The sequence below is a fragment of the Eubalaena glacialis genome, chromosome 11 (genome assembly GCF_028564815.1).
Source record: "Eubalaena glacialis isolate mEubGla1 chromosome 11, mEubGla1.1.hap2.+ XY, whole genome shotgun sequence".
Lineage (NCBI taxonomy): Eukaryota > Metazoa > Chordata > Mammalia > Artiodactyla > Balaenidae > Eubalaena > Eubalaena glacialis.
In genome coordinates this window covers 88,604,996-88,625,980 of record NC_083726.1, presented here as the reverse complement: position 1 = coordinate 88,625,980, position 20,985 = coordinate 88,604,996, and the positions used below count along the sequence as shown (strand labels likewise).

The window sequence follows — 20,985 nt, the reverse complement described above, 5'->3', positions numbered from 1 at the left end:
CAACGAAGGTGGGGAAGAAACAGCCAGAGGAGGGTCCTATCACAAAACCTAGTTACATTCCTGGATTTTCCCCATCATCTCCACTTAAAAATAGAGAAAATGCTCACCTGGTGTCCTTTAGCAGGACCTGCTAGTATTTCTGCAAGAAGGAAGGAATGCCTTTGTATTAAGCATATAATATTAGGCACTGTGCTTGGCCATGGCACAAAGATAAGGTGAAACATTGCTGATGTCAGGACAGGAATGGGCGGAGAGCGTGGAAGTGTTAGAGATGGGACCATTAGGAACCCTACTGAGCATTAAGTGCTTAATGGTCACAACCAAGAGCTATTATTGCCAGGGATGCTATTTAATAGTGCCTTGTTTCTTCTCAGTGGGGGAATTATTTTCAGCCCTCAATCTAAGCAGGAAATAACTCTACCTGACACACTGGTTTAGCTCTTATCCTATCCAACACAGCCATAGACTTAGCTACCAGGAGTCATTAAGTACTCAGGTTGAAGAGACAGAGCTGAGGCCTTAAAACAACCTTTCCTGGGTTTAACAAATCAAGTCTCCTAACCACCTGCATAATAAGGATCCTGAAGCAAACAGGCGATAGCCTAATATAGACACTGGGACAAGAAGAACTTGGGACACAATGAGAGGATACAAATTTGATAAGAACTCCTCATTGTACTGGTTAAGAGATATCATAAGTTTCTTGTTGAGAGGAACTGGAGACTTATTCTCAAACCTTAATCACCATTTATAGATGGGGCATAGAAACTTGTGTAGTAAACTGTGTACAGCAGTCCTTAGAGTGTTTGATGCTTTTAAATATCATTACAAAATTCCTAACTGAAGGAATTCCTCTCAGTATTGCTGTATGTAGATACTTGAACTGGATGAATTTTAAAGAATAAGAAATTGGTTTACTTGGTTCCTCCCCTCCCCCACAAAGTCTATTCCCCACATAGTAGCCAGAGATCTTATTGATAACAAATGAAGCCATGGCTCACCTCTAATCAAAAGCCATCAATGGTCTCACATGTCACTCAGAATAAAACTCAAAGTTCTTTCCATGACTTGAAGTCTCTAGAGGATCTGACCCTCATCTATCGCTCTCATCAGAGAGGCCTTATCTGACCACCTTATGAAGAGTGGCCCCACCTCACTGCCACTTCTTGTCTTTTACCCTGCCTCATGTTTCATATAGTACTTCCATTCATTGGACATATTAACATTTCTTTCATTATTACCTGTCTCATTTTTCTACAAAGTAAGCCTTATTAGATTGGGGACATTTTATGTCCTAAAACATCCAGAAAAGTGCTTGGTAAATAGGAGAACTAAATAGAAATTTGTTGACTTGATAGATTTAAGATCCTTGGTCTACAAATAGGCATAGCAGGTAACCAGCCTGTGTTACAAAAATGTTCTCCTAGTCATTATTTTTCACTGGATGGGCAATATATCATACTTGTTTCTCTATAAATAAATAGATTATAAATTAAAACATTTGCAGTATACTTGATATGATAACATCCCGTTTGGACATAACTTTCTGCTCTGGTTATCTAAGATCTTCTCTAGACTGTTATTTCATAGGTGTCTACACTTGTAAAGGATCCCTTTACTTACCATGGGGTGTGGAGTTATGCATAGAATATATAAAAATTTAAAAGTACTCCAAAAACATAAATAAAATTGGTATTCAATCAGTAAGATCCTTGGTTTAGTGAACTAATTAAATTTATAGAAAGACTTAATGCAGTGTAGGCCATAACACAGTCTTTTATAACTTGTCATGTTTTATTCAATTTAAGATTGAGGATAATAGTAAAGTAAAGAATATCTCATTCATTTAAAAAATTGTGATGGTAATACATTTAAGAAAGTTAAATGTTAAGGTAAGAAATTTAAGACATGGAAGGAATTGGGATATTAGTAACCAAGTGGATAACAAATAGCTGTTTTCTTTGTTTGCAAGATTACAGCATGTTGGGGATAACTGACACTTAACTTAGCAACTTTAAATTTTACAGGAACTGCATATCTATTATCTTATTTTATTTTCAAAATTATTCCTGTGGGGTTGATATTATTATAAACCTCTTTTTTTTTTTTTTTTTTTTTTTTGGTTGTGGAAACAAGTTCAGAAATGTTAAGCAATTTCACCAAAGGGATAAGACTTGATGGTAGCAAATCCAGGATTCTAAGGGGCACTCACTTTGAGTTCCTGTGGTTTTCTGCTTTCCTCTGTGACTTTCCCAAATGGAAATACTGCTTCCCATTTTACTAGCCAGAAGAACAAACTCAAATTTGTTTTCATGGCCTTAGATTTCAAAGCTAGTGAATGAAGTACTATATTTCTTTCAAAATTTTGTTAAAAATTAGAAAATCAGTTACCTGAATTTTAGTAAGCTATTTAATGCAGTCTATCATAGAAGAAGAGGAGAATATTTTGAACATTCACATTTAAAAATCAACTGCTTATCCTTTTCACTATGTAAGAGAATGTTAAAAATTAAAATAGTTAAATGCAAGAGAGAAAGGAACAATTTTAACTCAACACTACCTGTAGAATTACACTAAATTCCTAAAACTTGCAACAGACTCACGTATATTGCTAGAACCTCATGGGAATAAAAAGCTTCTCTCTGTCTCCTATAACCTCCAAGCATTACAATACAGAAAGACACAACTGATACAATTAAATTATACTTCTAATATGGATTTTTCACCAATTACATCTAAGAAAGAAAAGTAGCCTAGAAATTTCCTGAAATAACACTGATTCTGACTGCTGTTTTGAATAAGGCCAAGAGTCATTGCTTAGTTCTTCATGCATTTTTGATAAAAGTTGTTAATAAGATGGATCTGACAGGATTATAAATTTTAAAGGTTTTATACATATATTTTGTCATAAATATCTTATTAAAAATTTCTTCAATTTATGTATTTTGAAATTTTAATTTTGTAAACCAAAAGTGAACTTCCATGTTAAAAAAATTAATTCTTTTCATATCTTTTTAGCATGTTTCAAGCATGGTAAAAATCTAACATAGTTCAGGGCAAACTACACTGAACTAAGAGTTTAAATCTAGTTTTGAACCTTCTATTAATCAGTTGTGTGAATTTAAGTGATTTTTTATTATCACTGGACCTCCATTTGCTAAACTATAAAATGAAAGGAAATAATATGATAATAAGATCTAGACTTTCAAAATCCTACTCAGAACATACCCATGAACTTTTAGGTTAATATAAAAAGACTTCTGACTTATTATAAGTCTCATGCAGTTTACTCTGAGAACAAAATCTCAGATCATTATTTAACACATATTGATTTTACTTATATATAATTCTTCCAACTTAGATATTTTATTATACAACCTAAAAGTAAAAAATTGGAGAAGTAAGGAATGCAGGAAGCACATATACTTATATGGAGAGAAAATAGCATAATAGAAGAACAATGGACAAAGATAAAAATCTGCTTTTTAAATTTACTATCATAATTAATGGTCACAAAGATCACCACTAACATGGAAAGGTTAAATTATATTCAGTAGCTTCTACTTAAAAAATAGGGATGAGTATAGCATTTTATGTGTTTCTAGGTTATATTTCTAAAGTAAGAAACTGGACACACAAATACTTGTTTTGAAACCTATAAAATTATCATAAATTGGGGCAATTTTTAGACTATTCTAAATAAACAATCATTATTAACACTGAAACCTTGATTTTTAAAAGGCAAAAATTCAGATTTTTCAGTTGCGATGAAATGTGAAATTCCAGTGTAAGGTAGCCCTTGGAAATTCTCTGTGTAAAAAAGATTAGAAAATTTTAAGGTGCCTGCCAGCACTGCCTTCCTCACAGTAGAATCAGATCCTAGGAATGGCTGCTGCTGGTGTCTATTTCCCCAGGGTTAGCTGCAGCATTCCCCTTCTTCCCTAGGAGACTCTCCAAGACCAGCAACTGGGTGGCTGACAGGATCTTTGTGCTCCAGCCTGGTGTCAGGCCTGAGCCTCTAAGGTGGGAGAGCTGAGTTCAGGACATTGGACCACCAGAGACTTCCCAGCCCCACATAATATCAACTGGCGAGGGCTTGCCCAGAGATCTCCGTCTCAGCACTAAGACCCAGCTCCACCCAATGGCCAGCAAGCTCCAGTGCTGGATGGCCCATGCCAAACAACTATCAAGACAGGAACACAACCTCACCCATTAGCAGAGAGGCTGCCTAAAATCATACTAAGTTCACAGACACCCCAAAACATACCACCAGATGCAGCCCTGCTCACCAGAAAGACAAGATCCAGCCCCACCCACCAGAACACAGGCACCAGTACCCTGCACCAGGAAGCCTACACAACCCACTGAACCAAAATCACCCACTAGGGGCAGACACCAAAAACAATGGGAACTACAAACCTGCAGCCTGTGAAAAGGGGACCACAAACAGAGTAAGTTAAGCAAAATGAGAAGACAGAGAAACAAACAGAACATGAAGGAGTAAGGTAAAAACCCACCAGACCTAACAAATGAAGAGGAAATAGGCAGTCTACCTGAAAAAGAATTCAGAGTAATAATAGTAAAGTTGATCCAGAATCCTGGAAACAGAATGAAGAAAATAAAAGACACATTTAACAAGGACCTAGAAGAACTAAAGAGCAAACAAATAAGGATGAACCACACAATAAATGAAATTTAAAATTCTCTAGAAAGAATCCACAGCAGAATAACTGAGCACAAGAACGGATAAGTGACCTGGAAGATAAAATAGTGGAAATAACTACCGCAGAGCACAATAAAGAAAAAGAATGAAAAGAATTAAAGACAGTCTCAGAGACCTCTGGGACAACATGAAACACACCAACATCAAATTATAGGGGCCCCAGAAGAAGAAGAGAAAAAGAAAGGGTCAGAGAAAATATTTAAAGAGAGTATAGTTGAAAACTTCCCTAATATGGGAAAGGAAATAGACAGTCAACTCCAGGAAACGCAGAGAGTCCCATACAGGATAAATCCAAGGAAAAACACGCCAAGACACATATTAATGAAACTAACAAAAATTAAATACAAAGAAAAAATATTAAAACCAACAAGGGAAAAGCAACAAATAACATACAAGGGAATCCTCCTGAGGTTAACAGCTGATATTTCAGCAGAAATTTTGCAAGCCAGAAGGGAGCGGCAGGACATGTTTAAAGTGATGAAAGGGAAAAACCTACAACCAAGATTACTCTACACAGCAAGGATCTCATTCAGATTCGATAGGAAAATTAAAATTTTACAGACAAGAAAAAGTTAAGAAAATTCAGCACCACCAAACCAGCTTTACAAAAAATGCTAAAGGAACTTCTCTAGGCAGGAAACACAAGAGAAGGAAAAGACCTACAATAACAAACCCAAAACAATTAAGAAAATGGTAATAGGAACATACATATCGATAACTACCTTAAATATAAATGGATTAAATGCTCCAACCAAAAGATATACACTGGCTGAGTGGATACAAAAACAAGACCCGTATATATGTTGCCTACAAGGAACGCACTTCAGAGCTAGGGACACATACAGACTGAAAATGAGGGGATGGAAAAAGATATACCATGCAAACGGAAATCAAAAGAAAGCTGGAGTAGCAATTCTCATATTGGACAAAATAGACTTTAAAACAAAGACTATTACAAGAGACAAAGAAGGACACTATATAATGATCAAGGGATTGATCCAAGAAGAAGATATAACAATTGTAAATATTTATGCACCCAACATAGGAGCACCTCAATACATAAGGCAAATGCTAACAGCCATAAAAGGGGAAATCAACAGTAACACAATCATAGAAGGGGATTTTAACACCCCACATTCACCAATGGACAGATCATCCAAAATGAAAATAAATAAGGAAACACAAGTTTTAAATGATACATTAAACAAGATGGACTTAATTGATATTTATACGACATTCCATCCAAAACCAACAGAATAAAATTTCTTCTCAAATGCTCATGGAACATTCTCCAGGATAGATCATATCTTGGGTCACAAATCAAGCCTTGGTAAATTTAAGAAAATTGAAATCATATCAGTATTTTTCCAACCACAACGCTAAGAGACTAGATTTAAATTACAGGGAAAAATCTGTAAAAAATACAAAAACATGGAGGCTAAACAGTACACTACTAAATAACCAAGAAATCACTGAAGAAATCAAAAAATACCTAGAAACAAATGACAATGAAAACACGACAACCCAAAACCTATGGGATGCAGCAAAAGCTGTCCTAAAAGGGAAGTTTATGGCAATACAATCCTACCTCAAGAAACAAGAAACATCTCAAATAAACAACCTAACCTTACACCTAAAGCAATTAGGGAAAGAACATAAAAAACCCCAAGTTAGCAGAAGGAAAGAAATCATCAAGATCAGGTCAGAAATAAATGAAAAAGAAATGAAGGAAACAATAGGAAAGATCAATAAAACTAAAATCTGGTTCTTTGAGAAGATAAACAAAACTGATAAACCGTTAGCCACACTCATTAAGAAAAAAAGGGTGAAGACGCAAATCAATAAAATTAGAAATGAAAAAGTAGAAGTAACAGTTGACACTACAGAAATACAAAGGATCATGAGAGATTACTACAAGAAAATATATGCCAATAAAATGGACAACCTGGAAGAAATGGACAAATTCTTAGAAAAGCACAACCTTCTGAGACTGAACCAGGAAGAAGTAGAAAATACAAACAGACCAAACCCAAGCACTGTAATTAAAACTGTGATAAAAATCTTCCAACAAACAAAAGCCCAGGACCAGATGGCTTCATGGGTGAATTCTATCAAACATTTAGAGAAGAGCAATGACCTATTCTTCTCAAATTCTTCCAAAATATAGCAGAGGGAGGAACACTCCTCAACTCATTCTATGATGCCACCATCACCCTGATGCCAAAGCCAGACAAAGATGTCACAAAAAAAGAAAACTATAGACAAATATTACTCATGAACATAGATGCAAAAATCCTCAACAAAATACTAGCAAACAGAATCCAACAGCACATTAACAGGATCATACACCATGATTTTCCCAGGAATGCAAGGATTCTTCAATATACGCAAATCAATCAATATGGTACACCATAATAACAAACTGAAGGATACAAACCGTATGATAATCTCAATAGTTGCAGATAAAACTTCTGACAAAATTCAACACCCATTTATGATAAAAACCCTCCAGAAAGTAGGCATACAGGGAACTTACCTCAACATAATAAAGGCCATATATGACAAACCCACAGCCAACATCATTCTCAATGGTGAAAAATGGCAACCATTTCCTCTAAGATCAGGAACAAGAAAAAGATGCCCACTCTCACCTTTATTATTTAACATAGTTTTGGAAGTTTTAGCCACAACAGTCAGAGAAGAAAAAGAAATAAAAGGAATCCAAATCGGAAAAGAAGTAAAGCTGTCACTGTTTGCAGCTGACATGATACTATAAATAGAGAATCCTAAAGATGATACCAGAAAACTACTAGAGCTAATCAATGAGTTTGGTAAAAGAGCAGGATACAAAATTAATGCACAGAAATCTCTTACATTCCTATACACGAATGATGAAAAATCTGAAAGAGAAATTAAGGAAACACTCCCATTTACCACTGCAACAAAAGAATAAAATATCTAGGAATAAACCTATGTAAGGAGACAAAAGACCTGTATGCAGAAAACTATAAGACACTGATGAAAGTAATTAAATATGATACAAACAGATGGAGAGATATACCATGTTCTTGGATTGGAAGAATCAATATTGTGAAAATGTCTATACTATCCAAAGCAAACTACAGATTCAGTGCAATCCCTGTCAAACTACCAATGACATTTTTCCCAAAACTAGAACAAAAAATTTTACAATTTGTATGGAAACACAAGAGACCCCAAATAGCCAAAGCAATCTCGAGAAAGAATAATGGAGCTGGAGGAATCAGGCTCCCTGATTTCAGACTAACCTCTAAAGCTACAATAATCAAGACAGTATGGTACCAACACAAAAACAGAAATATAGATCAATGGAACAGAATAGAAAACCCAGAGATAAACCCATGCACATGTGGCCACCTTACCTTTGTTAAAGGAGGCAAGAATATACAATAGAGAAAAGACACTCTCTTCAATAAGTGGTGCTGGGAAAACTGGAGAGCTACATGTAAAAGAATGAAATTAGAACACTCCCTAACACTACACACAAAAATAAACTCAAAATGGTTTAAAGACCTAAATGTAAGGCCAGACACTATCAAACTCTTAGAGGAAAACATAGGCAGAACACTCTATGACATAAATCACAGCAAGATCCTTTTTGACCCACCTCTTAGAGAAATGGAAATAAAAACAAAAATAAACAAATGGGACCTAATGAAACTTAAAAGCTTTTGCACAGCAAAGGAAACCACAAACAAGACCAAAAGACAACCCTCAGAATGGGAGAAAATATTTGTAAATGAAGCAACTGACAAAGGATTAATCTCCAAAATATACAAGCAGCTCAATATCAAAAATACAAAGAACCCAATCCAAAAATGGGCAGAAGACCTAAATAGACATTTCTCCAAAGAAGATATACAGATTGCCAACACGGGAAAGGATGCTAAACATCACTAATCATTAGAAATGCAAATCAAAACTGTAATGAGGTATCACCTCACACCCATCAGAATGGCTATCATCCAAAAATCTAGAGACAATAAATGCTGGAGAGGGTGCAGAGAAAAGGGAACCCTCTCGCATTGTTGGTGGGAATGTAAATTGATACAGCCACTATGGAGAACTGTATGGAGGTTCCTTAAAAAACTAAATATAGAACTACCATGCGACCCAGCAATCCCACTACTGGGCATATACCCTGAGAAAACCATAATTCAAAAGGACACATGTACCATAATGTTCATTGCAGCTGTATTTACAATAACCAGGACATGGAAGCAACCTAAGTGTCCATCGACAGATGCATGGTAAGAGAAGATGTGGCACATATATACAATGGAATATTACTCAGCCATAAGAGGAAACAAAACTGAGTTATTTGTAGTGAGGTGGATGGGCCTAGAGTCTGTCATACAGAGTGAAGTAAGTCAGAAAGAGAAAAAAAATACCGTATTCTAACACATATATATGGAATCTAAAGAAAAAAAAATAGTTCTGAAGAACCTAGGGGCAGGACAGGAATAAAGACGCAGACATAGAGAATGGACTTGATGACACAGGGAGGGGGAAAGGTAAGCTGGGCCGAAGTGAGAGAGAAGCACTCACATATATACACTACCAAATGTAAAATAGATAGCTAGTGGGAAGCAGCTGCATTGCACGGGTAGATCAGCTTGATGCTTTGGGACCACGTAGAGAGGTGAGATAAGGAGGGTGGGAGAGAGACGCAAGAGGGAGGGGATATGGGGATATATGTATACATATAGCCAATTCACTTTGTTATACAATAGAAACTAATACAACATTGTAAAGCAATTATACTCCAATAATGATGTTAAAAAAAAGAAAAGAAAAAGATTCGAAAATTTTAACAATGTAATGTTTCTTTTTGTGGTTGAAGGCCTTGTCTTATTATCAAGAATTTAATGGACTAATTTAGCTTCCCTAAAGGTAATAAACACACAAAACATCTTAGACACATGGCATGGTCTAAGAAGGTTACAGGAAATTAAACTGTTTGTAATCAGGAATCATTTTCTTTCTTTGTGGTATCATTCAGGGATACAAGAAGAAAAAAACGACACACACAAATTAGAGTAATTCCAGAGGACTTAATGATGGGCCCATCTACAGTGATGTGAGCAGGAAGTAGGGAAACCACAAGAGATGCTGTGGTGCCCTGGTGCGGGTAAGAGTAAAGGTGGTAATGACCCCTAGGTCTGAAAGGGCAAGGGGGTGGGGACATTTACCTGAATTCAGAAAGAAGTGGTAATAAGAATAGCCTACTTTGAGAGGAACGGTACCCTCAGATAAAGGACATTGCCATCCTGAGGCAATCTCTCAGAGAAAGATCTAAAGAGAATACATATCCAAATGTCATTCTCCTTCTGTCCTAACAGTCTTGCCAGAACTCAGAGAGCAGAGAGTTTGCAGACAAACAGGACAGCCACTTAAGGCACCAAACAGGGTGAAGAATATTGGAAAGGAACATACAGAAGATAACCAGCATCATTAACTCTTGAGGTTTTATAAGATACACTTTATAAGTGCATGCAGAGGTTGGTGAGGGAAAAAAGAGGAGGAGATGTGCCCAGTGGAAAAGGAAGAGTCAAGTCAGGTGGGAGATGAGGGGCATGCTAGGTATCAGTGTGAGTATATATATCATAAAAGAAGAAATAGTATCTACTCACTGAATCACAACATACAGTAACTAAATAGATTTAAATTCTCTCTCACACAAAACTTTCCGACCTAAATAGAAAAGCATACCACGTAAAACTACCTTCACTATTATAATAGGACATAGTTATTTTTAGCACCAAGATCTTCTTTCCTGTTTAATATGTCAACTACAACAACCAAAACCATATCCCAGTGATATCATTCTGTTTATACTTCTTGGCCGCTAATGTATACTGAGCATTTGCAAATGTCTGGCCCTATGCTAGGCACCTATTTAGTCTATTCAACAAACAATGGTTCACCTTCCCATAATCCCCATTTTGCAGATAAGATAGTTAAGACTTAGAGAGATCTAGTAACTTTCTCAAAGACATACAGATAAATGACACAGCAAGGATGCAAAGCCATGGTCAGTTTGTTCCAGAGTCCACAACAATGATTATATTAGTCTTTTATTAGCAGTTTAAGTAATACATTCTTGTAATATTCATTACAGCATTCTGCTGCACAAAACAAAAATTCAAAGTTAAAGCATATCTAAAAGTTAAATTTTGAATCATAATATTTGAGGTTGTTTAAAAAGTAAGATGAATTTTTTTTTTTTTGCCTATATTCATAGCATCTACATAATTTCCAATTTAAATTCCTACATTGTTCTAAATGTAAAGAGTGCAATTGCCATGTAGCTTGTCTATCATTCATGGGACTCTATCTCTCTCTGTCTTTCTCTGTCTCTGTCTCTGGCTGTAGTTAAGAGGATGTGAAGTCTAGTCACTAAAGAACTTAGGCTTTGGTGATTTATTGAATATGAAATATTTATGAGACAAAGTCTCTTTTAACAGTCTGTTGTTAAAAGTTGAGTAGGTGTTGGGGTGAAGGGCAAAATGGCAGGATAAGAAGACCCTTAGCTCACCTTCTCCCACAGACATACTGAATCTACACTTTACATATACAGTACTTCCTCCAGAAGACCTGAGGACTGATTGAACAGCTACTGAACATAGAAGGACCATATAGAAATGGGTAGGAAAGACAGAGACATGGTATCTATGGGCACCACACTCTCATTGCAGTAACCTGCAGTAGGGAGGGATATTGCTGAGGGGCCCAGGCACAGACTCATCTGCTCTGGGATACCATGAAAAATATGGCAGTTTAAAGAGCATCTAAACTATATGAGAAGAAAATCCATTTACTAATCCTAGAGATTCTGCCAAATGAGCAGGACACTACTGGACGCCTCTCTGGAGTCAGAGGTACCAGGGACTCACCATTATTTGAGTCCCTCTGGGACTCCTCCCAGCCCATGCCCACTCCAGCGCCAGCCCCAGCCATCCTGCCAAGGTGACATCCAGTGTAGCGCTCCCAAAGTACTGCCCTCCAGACTGGCCCAAACCAGCTTCAGTGCCCCACCAAGGTGGCCTCAGGCACAGCACTACCCAGAAACCACACTTGGCCTGGACTGCTCCCACTCCAGCCAGTCTGCCAAAGCCACTAGGCACAAGCAATCTATACAGGAGATTCAGCCACACAGGCAACTCCATCAAGACTGTAGAGAATTAGCTGTTTTGCCTAATTCATAGAAACAAAAACTAAAGTCAAACAAAATGAGGAGATGGAAGAATATGTTCTAAACAAAAGAACAAAATAAAACCCCAGAAAAAAACCCTAATGAAATGGGAACAAGTAATTTAACTGAAAGAGTTCATAGAAACAGTCACAAGAATGCCCACCCAACTCAGGAAAAGAATGGAAAAATTCAGCAAGAACTTCACAAAGACTTAGAAAATATAATAATGAATCAATCAGAAATGAAGAGTACAATAACTGAAATAAAAATACACTAGAGGAAATCAACAGCAGATTATATGACAAAGAAAAACAAGCAATCTAAAAGATAGAATAGTAAAATCACCCAATCAAAACAGCAAATAGAAGAAAGGATATTCTTTTTTAAATGAGGAGAGTTTAGGGGCCTTACCTTTAGTATAAAAATCAAGCATTATAATATTTACAGAATTCCCAGAAAAAGGAGAGAAAGACAAAGAAACGGAAAATGTATTTGAAGAAATAATGGTTGAAAACTTCCCTAACCTGTGCACATCCAGGTATAGGAAGCACTGACAGTCCCAAACAAGATGAACCTAAATATATCCACACCAAGGCATATTATAATTAAAATGGCAAAAATTAAAGATAAAGAGAGAATGATCAAGTTGGATTCATTCCGGGGATGCAAGGATGGTACAATATACACAAATCAATCAATGTGATACAACATATTAACAAAACAAAGGATAAAAATCATATGATCATCTCAATAGATGCTGAAAAACCATTTGATAAAATTCAACATTAATTTGTGATAAAAACTCTCATCAAAGTGGGCCTAGAAGGAGTATACCTCAACATACTAAAGGACATATATGATAAACCCATAGCTAATATCATACTCAATGGTGAAAAGTTGAAAGCATTTCCTTTAAGATCAGGAACAAGACAAAGATGCCCATTCTTGCCACTTTTATGCAACATAGTACTGGAACTTCTAGCCACAATAATTAGTCAAGAAAAAGAAATAAAAGTCATCCAAATTGGAAAGGAAGGAGTAAAACTGTCACTGTTTTCAGATGACCTGACACTATATATAGTGTCAAAGACTCCACAAACAAAGTAGTAGGACTGATAAAAGAATTCAGTAACATTGAAGGATAAAAAACTAATATACAGAAATCTGTTGCATTTTATACACTAATAACAAACTGTCAGAAAGAGAAATAAAGAAAAGCATCCCATTTAAAACTGCATCAAAAAGGATAAAATATCTAGGAATAAATTTAACCAAGAAGATGAAAGACTTTACTCTGAAAATTCCAAGACTTTGAGGAAAGAAATTGAAGACAATACAAATAAATGGAAAAATATACTGTGCTCATGAATTGGATGAATCAATACAATTAATATGTCCATACTACCCAAAGCAATCTACAGACTCAGTGCAATACCTATGAAAATACCAATGGCATTTTTCACAGAACTAGGACTAATAACACTAAAATTTGTATGGAACCACAAAAAACCTTGAATAGCCAAAGCAATTTTGGGAAAGAAGAACAAAGCTGGAGGTATCATGCTCCCTGACTTCAAACTATTCTACAAAGCTACAGTAATCAAAACAGTATGGTACTGGCACAAAAACAATCAATGGAACAGAATAGAGAGTTCAGAAATGAACTTACACTTAGCTAGGCAATCTACATCAAAGGAGGCAAGAAAATACAATGGGAAAAAGCTTCTTCAATAAATGGTGTTGGAAACCTGGACAGCTACATTCAAAAGAATCAAATTGACTACTCTCTCACACAATATAAAAAATAAACTCCAAATGGATTAAAGACCTAAATGTAAAAAACAACACTATACCATTCCTAGAAGAAAACAGGCAGTAACTTCTTTGATATTGGTTTAGCAATATTTTTTTGGATGTGTCTCCTCAGGCAAGGAAACCAAAAGCATAAATAAACCAATGGGACTAGATCAAACTAAAAAAGCTTTTGCACAGGGAAGGAAACTATCAACAAAACAAAAATGCTGCCTACTGAGTGGGAGAAGATATTTGCAAATCATATATGTGATAAGGCGTTAATAGCCAAAATATACAAAGAACTCATACAACGCAACATCGAAAAAGCAAACAACCTGATTAAAAAATGGGAAGAGGACATGAATAGACATTTTTCAAAAGAAAACATATTGATGGCCAATAAACACATGTAAAGGTGTTCAACATCACTAATCATTAGGGAAATGCAAGTCAAAAACCACAATGAGATACCACCTCACACTTGTCAGAATGGCAATTATCAAAAGACAAGAAAAAATTTTTGGTGAGGATGTGGAGAAAAGAGAATACAATGCTGGTGGAAATTGTAACTTGGTGCAACCACTATAGAAAACAGTGTTGAGGTTCCTTAAAAAATTAAAAAAATAGAACTACCATATGGGCCAGCAATTACACTTCTGGGTATTTGTCTGAAAAAAAAAAAAAAACAGTCTTTTGAAAATATATATGCACCTCTATGTTTATTGCAGCATTATTTACAGTAGCCAAGATATGGAAGCCACCTGTTTCCATTGATAGATAAATGGATAAAGAAGATGTGGTATATAGGTATACAATGCAATACTACTCAGTATAGAAAAAGAATAAAATCTTGTCATTTGCGATAATATGGATAGAACTTGGGGGTATTATGCTAAGTGAAATAAGTCAGAAAGAGAAAGACAAATACCATGTAATTTCACTCATATGTGGAATCTAAAAAACAAAACAAACACAATAAAACAGAAATAGACTCACAGATACAAAGAACAAACTGGTGCTTACCAGAGGGAGGGACAAACAACCCTAAAATTTATATGGAACCACAAAAGACCCAGAATTGCCAAAGCAATGTTGAGGAAAAAGAACAAAGCTGGAGGCATAACCCTTCCAGACTTCAAACAATACTACAAAGCTACAGTAATCAGAACAGCATGGTATTGGCACAAAAACAGACAAAGATCAATGGAACAGAATAGAGAGCCCAGAAATAAACCCACATGCCTACGGTCAATCTTCAACAAAGGAGGCAAGAATATACAGTGGAGAAAAGACAGTCTCTTCAGCAAATGGTATTGGGAAAGCTGGACAGCCCCACGTAAATCAGTGAAGTTAGAACACTCCCCCACATCATACACAAAAATAAACTCAAAATGGCTCAAAGACTTAAATATAAGACATGACACCATAAAACTCCTAGAAGAGAACATAGGCAAAACATTCTCTGACATAAGTTGTAGCAATGTTTTCTTAGGTCAGTCTCCCAGTGCAATAGAAATAAAAGCAAAAATAAACAAATGGGACCTAATAAAACTTATAAGCCTTTGCACAGCAAAGGAAACCATAAACAAAATGAAAAGACAAACTACGTACTGGGAGAAAATATTTGCAAAGATGCAACTGACAAGGGCTTAATTTCCAAAATATACAAACAGCTCATACAACTCAAAAACAAAAACAAAAAAAACAACCCACTCAAAAAATGGGCAGGAGGCCTAAATAGACATTTCTCCAAAGAAGACATACAAAGAAGACAACAGGCATGTGAAAAGATGCTCAATATCACTAATTATCAGAGAAATGCAAATCAAAACTACAACGAGGTATCGTGTCACATCTGTCAGAATGGCCATTATTAAAATGTCTACAAACAAATGCTGGCGAGGGTGTGGAGAAAAGGGAATCCTCCTACACTGTTGGTGGGAATGTAAATTGGTGCAGCCACTATGGAAAACGGTATGGAGTTTCCTTAAAAAACTAAAAATAAAGTCACCATATGATCCAGCAATCTCACTCCTGGGCATAAATCCAGAAAAGAGGAAAGCTCTAATTTGAAGAGATACATGCACCTCAATGTTTGTAGTGGCACTATTTACAATAGCCAAAACATGGAAGCAACCTAAATATCCATCAACAGATGAATGGATAAAGAAGATGTGATATATATAGATAGATAGATAGATATACACACACACATATATACACATACAGTGAAATAGGAATAATACTTAGCCATAATAAAGAATGAAATAAAGAGATTGTCATACTAAATGAAGTAAGTCACACAGAGAAAGACAAATATTATATGCTATCACTGATAAGTGGGATCTAAAAAATAGTATAAATGAACTTATTTACAAAACAGAAATATTCAAAAAAATAATATTTGATAGACCCTTAGTTAGAAGATAATAGATTCAAACATTTTATAGCTATAAACCAGGTCAATGTGGTTACACACACACACACACACACACACACACACTTCCTCCCATGAGAATTCCTAAGTGTCTAGAACATAGTTGGTGCTGAAAAAAATGTTATTTGAATAGATGGGTAAATAAATAAATATGCAAAATGAAGTGGTTCTGTTCATAAGAAGGAAAGCTTTTCCTTACCTATGTAAACTTTCAATGGATTCTTGAGTGTGTATAAGAAAACTACATTTATATATTCAAAATACATTCATCCTTATTATACAGGACTTTTTGAAAAAAAGTTAATTAAAATCTGAATAATATTCTTCTCGCATAGTTTAAGCATAAAATGTATATAAAGCAATATGTTGCAAATCATTCCTTCTCCATATTCATCCAGCTTCTACTATTTTTGCCAATAGGTAACAACTATTATTAAATTCTTATGTCTCCTTATATAGAACTTTTTTTTATATATAACTGAATATGAATATATATTTCTCTTTCCCATTACAGAAGTAGAGGCATAGGGTACACACTGTCCTCCAATGTGATTCTTCCCTATGTTGGAGATACTTCTGTTAGTTGAAGAGCTGACTGGCTTGCCATATTTGTAATATACAGCTCTAAAGTGAAAACTAGTTTTTTGCACAGAATAAAGACACGCCTTTATTGTTTTCTTTTCATTCAACCTGAAATTAAAAAAAAAAAAAAAAACTGATAATTCCTGTTAAAAATATTAATCCCTCTTGCATAGAAATAATTTATTGGTAATAAAATTATAAATACATGATACGTGCCTCTTGTTTCAACCATTTAGGATTTTCAACAATAAATTTAAATTATTTCTGGTTTATTTTACATATGAAATTGTGCTACACACTGAATAATTTTTAATTTGTGCTACACACTGAATAATTTTTGCCTACAGAAAGTAGTTAATGTCAACAAATATAACCAAGCATATCAAAAGGTACATCATTGCACTGTTCTTTTTTTCTTCTGGGAGATTTGTACTAGCATACATTCTTTCACTTGACCTTATATGCAAATATGCTAAGTTATTTATTCAACAAGTATTTAGTGAGGGCATACGACTACATTACTTTCTTTCCTTTCTCCTTCTTTCTAGAACACTCTATAATTTCTGTGTGAAATTACTTAAAATTAAAGATGTGTGAGTAGGAAAAGACAGTTTCTTAAGCAAATTTCAACTCACATTATTTTTTTCATTTTTATTAATCTGAGAATATAAAATTGTTTAATAATTTTTCAAAAGCTTAAGAGAAGTTTTAATTAAATACTACATTAACCATAAAGATGATACTAGTGTATACTGTGAACTTTGGTCCCGTAGTCAAGAAATTCAGGTTTCATCACTATCTTCGCAACAAAAAAGTCATAAACAGTATCTAGAACAGTGTGTGGCTCAGTGTTCCTGTTAAAGAGAAATGTCATTTGACTAGAATAATTTAATAATACACTTTATTATCTGCATACTTCCTTTCATATCCAGAATACTGAAATGAAAATGTCTATGCTGTGGTAGGCAGAATAAAGGCATCCTTAAAGATGGCTGCTTCCTAATATCCTGACCTGAGTATGCTACCTACATGGCAAAAAGGACTTTGCAGATGTAATTAAGATTATAAACCTTGAGATGGGAAGCTTTTCCTAGATTGCTCACGTGGGCTAAATCTAAACCAAGGAATGCCCGTGACTGCTAGAATCTGGAAAAGGCAAGGAAATGGACCACCCCTAGAGGCTCCAGAAAGGAACAGAGCCCTGCCAATACCTTGATTTTAGTCCAATAAGACCTATGTTGGACTTCTAACCTACAGAAGTATGAGGTGATAAACTTGTGTTATTTTAAGACACTACATTTGTGGTAATTTTTACAGCAGAAATTTAAAAATTAATACTTCAAGCACATGGGAGAGTTGAAAATAAAATTGAAGAATTCATTAATATTTACCAGAAAAACAGTTTATGTTCTATTAGCAGTCAAAAATTGAAGATTCCACAAGGGATTCTTACTGTTTTTTAAGGACCAGTATGGCATACAAAAACTTATGAATGTAAAAAAATAATCCACTGTCAATCACCTATAAAATTATGTTAAATTTTTAGACTTCATTTAGGGGTTACTTACCTGAACCCAAATACATTAACAGAACAGTTTTTTATGGTAACATTTGTTGCATCCCTAGTACTTACAGTACGTCAAACACAGAGTAGGCAATGAGCAAATATTTGTTGAATGAATAAAAGAAGGACTAATATAAGATTGGTGAATCAAGAGAAATAACCTAACAATTAATTATTATCTGCATTTGTAGAATTCTACAGAAGATGTCATATATTTAAAACAGTAAAATTCACTCTTCACCACTTTTATCCCTGTAGGAATATAAGTAATAAAGTGAAAAACAATATGAAATCAAAAGAGCCCCAATGTGCCTTTGAAATATAATCCAGTTTGTTCCCTAATAGATTATCACAGTGGAGGCCATGAAATAAAAACCTAACAACTAAAAATGTTTTGATGATGTAATGTAATAAACTGACAGTATAAATTTTTATTTAATTTATCCATATAATTTATAATGAAAATTTAATAACCCTAAATACTGGTTGTACTTAGTAAAACGTTAATAAGGGGAAAATACAAAAGGAGCTATTTTGAATTAAAAAACAGTTTTCTTATTTTTTAAATAATCCCTGTCACTGTCCAAAACGTCAACATTTCTAGTTTATAATTTGTGGTAAAACTTAGACAAAAGATGTTAAGACAACCTGGTAGTAAAAAATTAAATGCCTTCATTTAAAAACTAATAAATGAAAAAAATTTAGCAATCTAACATCCAAAGAGACCAGTTCCCTAATTCTGTTTCTCCAATTCTATTCTGGACAAATAATCTTGAATAAAAAAGAGATTTATGTACAGAGAATGCAACAAATTTTTAGTCTAACAAAATTTATGCCTAATTCAAATGTCCAACAATAAAAGAATGGTTAGGAAAATGGATCATATATTTAAGCATCATGTACTAAAACATATATAGCACAAAAAAAATGAGTGTGAAAAAATTTAAACTTAGTTTGATCTTAATTATTTTAAAATATTCATAGAAAAAAAGTAGAAAGCAATATGCCAAGTTTTTACATATAATTCATGGCATTATGGATTAATTTTATGTTTTTTACCCTGTTTCTAAAATTTTCAATATTAAATTATTTTATAATCAGAAAAAGCATTTTGTAATGAAAAGGAAAAGTTCTAATGTAAACAATTACTTCTTGATCATTCGGCATTTCAAATGCTATAATCATATCAATTCAACAAAAGCTCCTGAAGGAATGGGCTGTTTTAGACCAAATCAAGGAGTTTCCAGTGGCATCAAAGTACATTTTAGGTTTAATCTGAGGAACGAAATCATCTTAAATAATGAAAGTCAATAATAACTATGAGGAAATTGAGTGCTGATAATAGGTTACAGATAAATATTTTAGAAGAGAAAAGGCCTACTATTTTTGGCAAATTACAAGAAATGTCCAATACAGTGAAGTAATGAATTTCCCCAAACAGGAAGTGTAGAAACAAAGGTTAGATGTTGAAGGAAAAGATTTTTTATTTATACAATCACTAATGTTACCTACATAGTGTTAAGTGTCTGAATTATTATGTATGTATGTAATCACATACTCTGCAGGTCTTTAGGATATAAATTCCCTAATTTGTAGAACTAATGTGGGTAAAAATTAGTTTTATATATCACTGCAGGTCAAATAAAAAGGAATACATTGGTGGAATTATAACTTACTGTGGTAGCACAATGAATATCTTTCCATACTGTGGCTTCCCTGGAGAGATCAGAGGCTTCAAACAAATTATCAAAAATCACTTCCCCAATCATGTCATGTCTAGAAAATCTGTCAAAATCATACACACCGAAATGTAGTTTTCGGTTGCTTAGTTGATCATATGCTACAGGAAACTGAAAAGTTTCATCAAACACAGGATTTAAAGTTTTTCTGTGCACACGGGTCTGAAATTTCTTTTTCCTATCTGGAAGAAGATACATCTTCACATAAGGGTCAGAAGTTCCTGTGAAGTCTTTAGCAGGGAGATCTAAGGCTTTGATAATTTTAACAACTAGAAGTTCATTTTCATAATCATACTGGAGGGTGAAGTTAAGCTTCCCACAGGTTTTGACATCTTCTTTTTTGTTGCCCTCAGAGTCAACTGATTTCTGTTTGTAGAGCTCTGGTTTTATTCTCCCAATGCTGGTTGTTGTTTCTCCTCTTTGTAAAATGGGTTCTGTGCCCATGCCAAAATCAACACTGGAAACCTGCATTTGCCTTGGTAGGTGTCTTCTGAAGGAATTGTGTCTGTACACACACACATACACACAAAATCATTTAAGTAGATCATTTTGATGATAATGTTATATACAGTGGCATATAAACTCTCCCCCACACCCAGGATAATGGGAACATTATATCTACAGCAATAAACAGATGGATACACACACATACACACACACGCACACACACACACACAGAGTTACTTTTGAAAAACCAGGAATGCAATATTCAAAGAAAAAGTCTCCTAAAATTATAGAAACACCTAAAACACACATACGTACATTTTTATGAGCTTTTGGTATTTTTATGTACCATAATAAGCACAAAACATTTAAACACAATTGTAAAGAAAGATGATTACCAAAAAAGTTCAATATTCTACAAAATGTTACCTGGGTGTATCTAGATGTAAACATTATGTAAACAAATCA

General features: G+C 34.6%; 1 protein-coding gene across 1 annotated transcript in view; it reads right to left on the bottom strand.

Moving 5' to 3' along the window:
- Positions 1-20,985, bottom strand: part of SYT10 (synaptotagmin 10) — a 75,217-nt gene that overhangs the window by 19,592 nt on the left and 34,640 nt on the right. The window contains exon 3 of the mRNA XM_061205292.1: positions 20,011-20,578. Within this exon, the coding sequence (XP_061061275.1) occupies positions 20,011-20,578 (568 nt within the window). The remainder of the gene's footprint in view (positions 1-20,010; positions 20,579-20,985) is intronic.